The sequence below is a fragment of the Oryx dammah genome, unplaced genomic scaffold (genome assembly GCF_014754425.2).
Source record: "Oryx dammah isolate SB20612 unplaced genomic scaffold, SCBI_Odam_1.1 HiC_scaffold_2, whole genome shotgun sequence".
In the NCBI taxonomy this organism is placed as follows: Eukaryota; Metazoa; Chordata; class Mammalia; order Artiodactyla; family Bovidae; genus Oryx; species Oryx dammah.
The window spans coordinates 160,351,183-160,362,218 of NW_024070186.1; the positions used below are offsets into that span (position 1 = coordinate 160,351,183).

General features: G+C 45.3%; 1 protein-coding gene across 1 annotated transcript in view; it reads right to left on the reverse strand.

Annotated features, from left to right (window-relative positions):
• The window catches only part of LOC120874330 (CREB binding protein), a 116,541-nt gene extending 105,675 nt beyond the window's left edge, over nucleotides 1-10,866 (reverse strand). The window contains exon 1 of the mRNA XM_040255698.1: nucleotides 10,620-10,866. Within this exon, the coding sequence (XP_040111632.1) occupies nucleotides 10,620-10,704 (85 nt within the window). The 5' untranslated portion in view covers nucleotides 10,705-10,866. The remainder of the gene's footprint in view (nucleotides 1-10,619) is intronic.
• Between the last annotated feature and the right edge of the window lie 170 nt (nucleotides 10,867-11,036).

Consider the following 11,036-nt stretch of genomic DNA (forward strand, 5'->3'; position numbering starts at 1 on the left):
TCTTTTGTTATTTTCAATAAAAGTTACAACTAAATAAAATGTAAAAAAGATCCAATGTAAAGATGAACACAAATTAGGGAGAAAAATTCTTTGTCCACCATGGGGCAATCTTTACTAGCAAAACCCATAAACTGCCATACCTAAAATATGTGGGTGGCTCAGAGTTTGTAAAAACCCGCCTACCAATGCAGGACACTCGGGTTCAATCCCTGGGGTGGGAAGATCCCCTGGAGGAGGAAACAGTAATCCTCTCCAGTATTCTTGCCTGGGAATCCCATGGACAGAGGAGCCTGGTGGGCTACAGTCCATGGGGTCGCAGAGTCAGACACAACTCGGCAACTAAACAAGAACAACAAAAATCTAGAATGGAAAAAATAGTAAACTCCATTGAAGTCACTTCCTATTACGGAATCTGCAGGAATAGAAAACTCCACAAAACAGCAAGCAGCTGAATCCACCCCTTTCAAGATCAGTGGTTGCTGAATCAAAGAGGAAATTAAATTTCACTGATATTTCTTTCAACCAATCAGCCTGACTAAACTGGATAGTGACTCAAAGTTAGTTTTCTCCCCTAACTCTGTTCTCTAAAAAAGAAAGACCATTTGTATAGTTTCTCTGTGCTCACTTTCTTTCCCTGCAAGTCCTAACTTAAGTAAAGTCCCTGTTCTGAAACAGTACTAGAAAAACAGTTCCATTTAGACTTCAATTTTCCAATAAAGAACAATTTTAAACTACAAGTGTGTCACGCTCGCGCCCATGTTCTGGGACTTCAATCTCAGCTCTCACTCACTCCTCCGCCAGCAGGGTTGGAGGCTGCGCTGGCCCTCGTGCTCTACAGGAACTGGCAGCAGCGGCATCTTCTGTGTGTTCAGCGAGGACGTCCACGGATCTGGTTCTGGGTCAGACCCCTCACCTACATCAGCCCGTCCTCACCAGCCCAGGAGGAAAAATGAATCTAGTACTTTCCCATACAATGATACAACAGTAAGGGCCACTGCAACTGGCTAAATGACAGGAACCACAGGAACCATGTGTGTATGTGTGTGTGTGTGTATCTGTCTGTCTCTGTGTGTGCTCACTCAGGTGTGACTCTTTGCAACCCCAAGGACTGGACTGTAGCTGGCCAACCTCCTATCTGTGGGATTTTTCCAGGCAAGAATTCTGGAGTGGGTTGCCATTTCCTACTCCAGAGGCTTTTTCTGACCCAGGGATCGAACCCACATCTGTTGCATCTCCAGCACTGGCAAGTGGATTCTCTACCACTGCATGATCTGGGAAGCCCATAGGAGCCCAATATGCAAAGCTAATCAAACTGAGAAGAAATGCAAAATTTTAGGGGGAAAGACTTCCTTTTAGACATGAGATCCATCCTCCCCAACCAAGTTCTAATGTACAGTCATTGGTCCAAGTCACAGAGCTTAAGAGCTGGATACTGAGGTCCAGTGTCCACTGAGTGGAAGCCGAGCTCCTTCCTTACTACCACACTGCCTGCCTCCCAGTATAAAAAGCTCTGACATTTCCTTCAACTCTGAGTCATGGTTAGAAGGTTCTACTTTTAATCAAGTGACAAACACTCAAAATATTTTAATCCATAGGAACTGGGTCAAACTCAGTTCAGTTCAGTTCAGTCACTCAGTTGTGTCCAACTCTTTGGGACCCCATGGATTGCAGCAAACCAAGCTTCCCTGTCCATCACCAACTCCCAGAGCTTGTTCAAAGTCATGTCCATCAAGTTGGTGCTGCCATCCAACCATCTCATCCTCTGTCATCCTTCCTACCTTCAATCTTTCCCAGCATCAGGGTCTTTTCCAATGAGTCAGTTCTTTGCATCAGGTGGCCAAAGAATTGGAGCTTCAGCATCAGTCCTTCCAATTAATATTCAAGACTGATTTCCTTTAGGATGGACTGGCTTGATCACCTTGCAGGGGACTCTCAAGAGTCTTCTCCGACACCACAGTTCAAAAGCATCAATTCTTCAGTGCTCAGCTTTCTTTATGGTCCAAATCTCACATCCATACATGACTACTGGAAAAACCAGAGCTTTGACAATATGGATCTTTGTCGGCAAAATAATGTCTCTGCTTTTTAATATGATGTCTAGAATGGTCATAGCTTTTCTTCCCAGGAGCAAGCATCTTTTAATTTCATGGCTGCAGTCACCATTTGCAGTGATTTTGGAGCCCAAGAAAATAAAGTCTCTGACTGTTTCCATCGTTTCCCCCATCTGTTTGCCATGAAGTGATGGGACTGGATGCCATGATCTTAGTTTTTGGAATGGTGAATTTTAAGCCAACCTTTTCACTCTCCTCTTTCACTTTCATTGAGAAGTTCAGTTCCTCTTTGCTTTCTGCCATAAGGGTGGTATCATCTGCATATCTGAGGTTATTGATGTTTCTCCCAACAATCTTGATTCCAGCTTGTGCTTCATCCAGCCCGGCATTTCACACAGTGTACTCTGCATATAAGTTAGATAAGCAGGATGACAATATATTAGCCTTGATGTACTCCTTTTCCAATTTGGAACCAGTCCATTGTTCCATGTCTGCTTCTAACTGTTGCTTCTTGACCTGCATGCAGGTTTCTCGGGAGACAGGTCAGGTGGTCTGGTATTCCCATCTCTTTAAGAATTTTCCACAGTTTGTTGCAATCCACAAAGTCAAAGGCTTTGGCATAGTCAAAGCAGAAGTAGATGCTTTTCTGGAATTCTCTTGCTTTTTCTATGAGCCAAAGGATGTTGGCAATTTGATCTCTGGTTCCTTTGCCTTTTCTAAATCCAGCGTGAACATCTGGAAATTCTCGGTTCACGTACTGTTGAAGCCTAACTTGGAGAATTTTGAGCATTACTTTGCTAGCGTGAGATTAGTTCAATTGTGTGGTAGCTTGAACATTCTTTGGCATTATCTTTCTTTGGGATTGAAATGAAAACTGACCTTTTCCAGTCCTGTGGCCACTGCTGAGTTTTCCAATTTGCTGGCATATTGAGTGCAGCACTTTAACAGCATCATCTTTTAGGACTGAAATAGTTCAGCTGGAATTCCATCACCTCCACTAGCGTTGTTCATAGTGACACTTCAAGTCAAGACTCACTTGACTTCGGACTCCAAGATATCTGGCTCTAGGTGAGTGATCACACCATAGTGGTTATCTGGGTCATTAAGATCTTTTTGTACAGTTCTTCTGTGCATTCTTGCCACCCTTTCTTAATATCTTCTGCTTCTGTTAGGTCCATACCGTTTCTGTCCTTTATTGTTCCCATCTTTGCATGAAATGTTCTCTTGGTATCTCTAATTTTCTTGAAGGGATCTCTAGTCTTTCCCATTCTACTGTTTTCCTCTGGCTCAGATCATGAACTCCTTACTGCAAAACTCAGACTTAAGTTGAAGAAAGCAGGGAAAACCAGCAGACCATTCAGGTACGACCTAAATCAAGTCCCTTACAATTATACAGCAGAAGTGACAAATAGATTAAAGGAATTAGATCTGATAAAGTGCATGAAGAACTATGGACAGAGGTTAGTGGCATTATACAGGAGGCAGTAATCAAGACCATCCCCAAGAAAAGGAAATGCAAAAAGGCAAAATGGTTGTCTGAAGAGGCCTTAGAAATAGCTGAGACAAGAAAAGAAGCTAAAGGTAAAGGAGAAAAGGAAAGATATACTCATCCCGAATGCAGAGTTCCAAATAGCAAGGAGAGATAAGAAAGCCTTCCTCTACAATCAATGCAAAGAAATAGGGGTGAAACTTATATAGCCTATAACTGTCAAAGCAAACCCCAATTATCTGATATATCTCTATAGTTCCTGAGTGTTATCATGCAGTTTGTTGATAAATCCACCAAAATCCACATTATTCAAATATGGCCCAAGCCTCACTCTACAGGCTATTATAAAGAATAGTAGCTTATTTTTCTTGTGATTTCACTGGGTATTCTAACTACAAAATTACAACATGTCCAGGTGGTACAGTTTTGATTTTTAAAAAATTCAAAATATTTGGGGGCAGTGCAAAAGGAAGCTTTTGAACTATATAAAGATTTTACTTCACAACAGAATTGTACAACCCCGTTAACAGCTACAACTATTAAGAAAACATCTACTACATAAACTAAGGCACAGGTGTATTAGAAAGACTGGCAAATTAAGCGACTGTCAAACAGCAGCAGACGGGACATCTAGAAATAGGAAAGTCAGATTTAACCAAGTGAAAATTTCTTCAGCATTAGATTTTACTATTCTTAGAGATAGTTCAACTAAACATTCTTTTGATTAATGGAAATGAAACATGGGGGAAAATGTCACATGGGATGATATCCAAGTCTTTCTAAGGGTAAGGTTTTAAAAGATAGGAATTTGACTTTTAGACATAGAGCTCAAAAATAGCCTTAATTCCCAAATTTAGAACAGGAAAACACCCTAAAGGCAGATTTTTCTAAATCATCAGCAGTCATTCTGTGTATTGTCTAAGAACACAGAAAAAAAGCCACTTTTGCTTACTTCCATGCCTTTCCTAAAGAACCACCCCCGACTCCAATCTCTGATTCACAGCTCTTCAAGTCAAAGCTTGAGCTGGGCCACCCGTGCACATGGCTCTTCCCCAGCACCCCTGTTGGCAATCACAGCCCCACAGAAAGTCACCAGTGTCCCCAACAGGCACTGGTGTAAGTGCGGACACCCTGCATCGATGCCTTGCTGTGACATGACAATTCCTGAAAGCTAAGCCTAGACTGGACAGGGAAAGTGTGGCTCCCCTCAACCCCCTGCTCCCCAGTTTGTGCAGGAGCTGTGGACACCACTCCAGATCCTGAGAGCCCCCCAGGTATGGGACAGTCTTCTGATGAGGGACGTGCCACTAGGGGAAGGGCTCAGGGGACACTGGGCACACGTGCTGAAAATCAAGAGGGCATGGCCAGGAGCCTGAGGGCATCTGAGAGACCAGCTGGGACAACCTGAAAGGACTTAGGTGCAGGCCATGGGCCAAGATCACACCCATAGAGATGAAATTCTCTGAGTTGCCAGAGCGCTTTTCCCAGCACACAGAAAGTGTAGAAAACCAGCAGACTTCCCAGGGTGCAGGCATCAAAGAAAAGAACACCAAGGGCCTGCCCCTGGTGCCACCCTCACCCGGACACCCAGCCCTGGGCTTCTGCACAAGGGGCACTCAGTAAAAAGCAGGCAAATAAAGGAAGCTTCCTTCAATTGCCCTTTCTGAGTTGCGCATTCAGGCACCTAATTGCATTTCACATTCTTTTCTCAAGTTCTGTTTCTTAGTCTTCTCTTCGTCAACACAGTTCTAAGCTACTAGAAGGCATCACCCGGATCCTCTGTACACTTATGGCATAAGGGGCACCTCAGATGGAAGTGTGATACACACACTAAATAAACAGATTCACATGCTGGCTGCCTAAACAGTCCATGGCATATGCTTCAAAATTAGTAAGAATTTTCAGAACATACCACACTGCTTAAGTTTCTGCAGTTTTAAAATTTCATGGCCATCATGTTCCTAATAAAAAATAGTTGAAAATGGAGGCAAAAAAAATCAATAGTGCTGATGGAAGAATTCCTGGCTATATGCTCCACTACAACAGACCTGCCCACTGGTGTCCCGTGTGGGCGCGTGCATGGGGCTACTGCTTCCAGAACCACCAGCAAACGTGGCTACAAAGTGCACCCGCTTCCCCCGGTCCGGACAGCACTGTCGCCGGGCACCTCTCACACGTCATCTCACCCAGCCCCTGGGGAAGGGGATGCTCGTTCTATTCCACACCTGAGGAAACTGCAGATCCTCACAGCACCAGTCTCGCATCACCTCGGAGTCACAAACTGCAGCCTCAAGGCCAAACCCCCAGCTGCCGGTTTCTGAAACCAGAGTTTCCTGGCATATCCGTGGACATACCACCCACAGCCACTTTCATGTTGAAGTGGCAGCACTGAGTGAGCAGTTGTGGCAGAGACCACGTGGCCTGCGGAGCAGAAATTCTGTCCTCTGACCCTCTACAGAAAAGGTCTGTGACCCACGCACTTGGGAATGATGCTGCAGCCCCTCCAAAACTCAGAGCCCGGAGCACAGGAAGGCTGCGGAGAGTCTGCAGGCAAGAGCCTCAGCCATACCCAATTTCTCCTGAGCACAAATCTGCTCTTGAGCAACACTTCCTTATGTGTCCCTGGAATATATCGAAGAGCTGGTTTGAATGAGATAAAGAAATGCTGTCCTGACTAAGGATACACCAACAACTAACCTGGCTGAAAGCAAGCCTTCCTCATATTGAACAGCTCAGAGTAAGGAACATTTCATCTTAACAAGGGAAGGAAGGCATGCTTTGGCAAAATAATTTTTAACTATTTTGTCTTCAAACACATTAAGTGAAAACACAAAGTCGGCACTTACATAGCCCCAAGTAATCACATACTTTGTCACCCAACGACAATGGCACAAATCAGAAGTTGTAAAAACACAGGCTAACAATGCAAGCATTAACTTCCGACTATAGGATTAAGCCTAAGTCCCTTTACAAGTCATTCTCAACCACGTTGGAGAATCACACAATCAAATTCAAGTGTTAAGCAGGGATGATTCCCAATCTTTTGCTCTACTGTGACAACTCCCCTGGTGTGATTCATACTTACCCTCACCCCAAGCAACTTCAAATGTGGCCACTGTCCTCATCCCTCTCAGTTATCCAAGAATCCCTACTTTTCTACCAAGTAAAAGCTAAGCAAAGACATGAAAAGCCCTAGCCCTAGAAGTCTCTACAAAAACTCACAGCTCCTATTTAGCTGGCACGTAGTAGAGATGAAATAACCTGAGACTGGTCCTCAATTATCCACTGCAATAAACAGGTGAGACCGTGTACACCCTGGATAACATCCTGCAGGGCCAGAACAGAGGGGAGGGGGAGCCCCTACCTCTGGAGGGGAGCATACTCTTGCTTGCCCACTCCAACCCACCCACCCCCACATCCCCGTAAAGCTGCTGACAAACTTTCCCCACTTGCTGGAGTTATGCTACTGAAACTTGCCAAGTATGTAGTCTCCTGAGTTCATGATTCAAGGAAATTCTGTGTTTCTGGATGCAGATTCATAAGATGAATATACAGACTTTAAAGATCTAGGTTAGGTTCTGGCTTTCACCCTTTGCATTACTTTCAGTAGATCACCTCTCTCAAGTCTGGTTTCTCACGTGGAATTGGCAGAAACAGTATTTTCCCTTCCCACCTGACAGGATGCTGTTGAGGATCAAACTGAAGTGATGGGGAGAAAAAAACTCTTGAGATGTAAACCTAAAAGGTCATCATTTTGCTGTAAAAGGCATTTTGGTTGGTAATGGTATTTACACCAAGTATCTTTAAATACAGTTTTCTATTGCATTTAAAGGGATTCACAGTATACAATGTAACCACAACTGCTTAGGGACATTTACTGGAGTAGGAAATGGCAACCCATTCCAGTATTCTTGCCTAGAGAATTCCATGGACAGAGGAGCCTGGCAGGCTACCGTACATGGGGTCACAAAGAGTCATACATGATTGAGCAACTAATACACACTAGCAACACATATATAACATGAGATGAAATATACCTATTCAACTTTCAGAAGGCGGTTCTACAAAACTTTTATAGTAGATTTGTTGAGTGTATATTTGGCTTCAATAAAGCTGACCAAAAAAAAAAAAAAAACCCTCTACTGCTTGCCTAGGTATTTTTCTTCCATACTGTTAAATCATGAATCCCTGCTGCCGCAAGACAGTAATACGCTATTTTAATTTGGAAATATTAAACACAAAAATTTCCAAAACACACAACAAACTATATACTGAACACAAAGTCCCACTGCTTATAAAGGGTGCCAAGTAAATGAAGATGACAATTGTGAAAAAGCATCTACATCCTCAATGTAAAACAAGAAAAGGCTACTTCTGGACTCTGCGCACATCCACGCTCCCCCGGCTGGACTGCAAGCGCCCTGCAGGCAGCATCCTAGCTGGTCAGCTCCCCAGCATCAGGTGTACTATGCTCGGGGCCCAGGGCCTGCCCATCAGACACAGCTAACGGACAGGATGGCTCCACAGGCCAGTCCCCAGAGACACACACTGGATCATGACCGTCCAAGTCCCTCCTGCTTCTCAGGCCACCAAGGCCACCTCCTGCTCCGCCTAACCCTTCAGCTCTTCCCATTCGGAGCACCCCTCCCTCAAATTTTATCACATGAGCAGGGAACACACCTTGCTCTGCCTGGCCGAACTTTATCCCAGAAACCACACACACACACATCCCCTCACTAAAATTTAGAGGCTGAGTCTCTCAGAATGTTATTGCCAGGTCTCTCCCTGCTTTTCCATCTATTCAAATGCTTCCACTGTGTGTGTGTAATGTAATTCCTTTAGTCCTTTATTTGCTTTAATATATGTCCTTAAAATCTCTGTTTTAGACTAGCAATTACGGGAGACAAAGTTACACCTTGTTTAACATGTTCAATGGTGATCCCTTCCATGGCCCCCACACTAACAAACCATTTCACAACAATGTGACGGTGATGAATATGCAACCAAGGGCCCAACATAAATATAATGGTGAATTTATTCTCTGGATTATTTAAACAGAGTCATTAAAAACTGACTTTTTGGTTCCACATTCACAAAAGAGCCTCTGCGCCTTACAAGGGTCAAATAAGGGGAAAAAGTGGTCAACAGTAGAAAATCCTTTTTGATAAAACTCTGTTGTGATTAGCAGCACGTTAAGCATCTAACCATCCTGGAACAGAACTGCCCCAAAGGCCAATCCATTGTGCACCATCCTGGAAACAGCTGAAAGTATATAGTGCAACAAGCCTCTCTGTTAAAGTATCATGTTACTAATTTGTCTCTCTTTATAAAACAAAATCTAAAATAACCTCAGTTAACAATAGCAAAGTTGCAAAGCCATTCAAAAGTTACCAGTTTCAGAGGACAAGCTTCAAGGCCGAACTTGTCTGGTATGATCTACATTTCATATGTTCAAAGATTTTTCACTCAAACATGTCAAAATTAATGAAGCAAAGGAGATCTATTCTGCAGTAAAATCATAGTATTTTCATGGAGTGAAATCAGAGCATTTAACTCTTGCCTGTTTCCACATCTCTCACTTCAGATAAGCCGATTTTACAAAATTAACATCAAACTCAATTTTTATCAGCTTTTAAATAGAGTATTATTAGTGACTTACATATCACCCACCAGACTTAATCTTCTCCACTGCTTAACAAATTTATTTCAACCAGACAAGAATCTCATGACTGATACGTTTTTTGTTTTTGATTGTTTCTGTCACTTCCGCATTAAATAATAGTCTAGGAATTGTATTAAAACTGCAGCCACAAAATTCAAGTTTGGTCTCAACAGGAGAAAGAGATATTTAGACCACTAGTAGAAAAACACTAGTGGTCAGTCAAAGAAATATTTGCACAAGCTGAACAGCTGCGTCTACTGCAAATCTGAAGGCACTGCTGCAGCAATATAATTCAATTTGGACCCATTCATTATAAACTGATTTTCAGATGCTGCTACTGCAAGACCGTAGTGGAGAAATGCAAGCAGCACTGGGAATCAAATCGTGGGCAGCAGAGCACAAGTTTGTGTTTTACTGCAAAGGAGAGCTCTGAAAGAGGAAACACAACTAGTACATAACGCTACCGTGAACCAGCCCAGAAGAACCCAGAATCATTAAACCAACAGAGAACTAAAATACTTCTCTTAGGTAACTGATAGCAGTACCGAAGAAAGTCTCCCGACAAGCTGTTTAAAAGATTTATTCAATATTCTGATAAAAAAATTTTGATGGTAATTCCTACATTCCTGAACATAATTTATATATACACACATATATATATGTACATTGTAAGACCACCACAAGCTCCCCTGGAGACTGCAGCCCAGATGAATCTGCTGTTTAACTTTCTTCCGAAGTTATACACGTGAAATTAACACTCCACAGCAACTTTTATGACATCGTGCTAAGAAGTTCTGGGTTGTGAAAAATGGAATGGCTTAGGTGACCAGCGACAAGAGTTTTCAAAATAGCACTAAGCATTTTCCCAGGAAGCACATTCCAAGAAACTTATAAGTCGTTAACTCACGGGCTGGCTGCTGTTAGGAAAGTCCTCTGGTCGCAGCCTTGTGTATATGTTACCGATTCAGAAAACACTTCGGGATTCCTTTCGGTAGCACTATTTCCTTCTCTCACTAGCCAGCGTACCCTCCGCTGTCATCCCTCCAGCCAGCCACGCTTGTGTGGACGGACACACGGCGGCAGTGGGAGGCAGACGGAATCACCACGCAGAATACACGCGCTCCACTTTACTTTTCCTCCCTGGAAGTACCACTCGGTCTCCCGGCGAGGAGGGCTCCCCAGATCCGGGCGATCCAAGCGCACCGAGCATGTGCCGCCCCACTCGGGCCCCATGACAGTCTTCCGACAAACTTCCCCCTCAGCGGCAGGGGTCCAGGGGAAGGGGCTGCGCGGGCCTTCGCTCCGCGGGCCCCGCACAGCCCGCCGCCGAGTTGGGGTCTCCCGGGGGCACTCACCTCCGGATGGGGCTGACAAGCAACCCCCGGGGCCCCGGCCCCCCGCCCGGCCCCCTTCTCACCTGTGCTGTCATTCGCCGAGAAGCCGGGCGAGCTGAGTTTGGCTCGTTTGGGGTTGGGCGGTCCGTCCAGCAAGTTCTCGGCCATTTTCACCTGCTCGCGAAAACAGCCCCGAGCGCGGGCGGCCGGGTCGGCGAGGGCTCCGGGGCTGGGGTCGGCGCCGGCCCCGGCCGGCTGCGAGGGGAGAGGAGCGAGCGCGAGCCGCGAGCGAGCGCCGAGGGAGAGGGAGGGCGCAGGGCCGGGTGGGGGAGGCGGCGGCCAAATCTCAGCCACAGCAACAGCGCCCCGCAGCGCTCACCGCCCGCCCCCGGCCGCCGCCGCCGCCGCCGCCGGCCGCGGCCCCCTCATCCCCTGCCCGCCTCCCGAGCGCGACACTCCGCGGCGGGGGCGCCCCGGCGGCCCGGCGGCCCCCTCGGGCC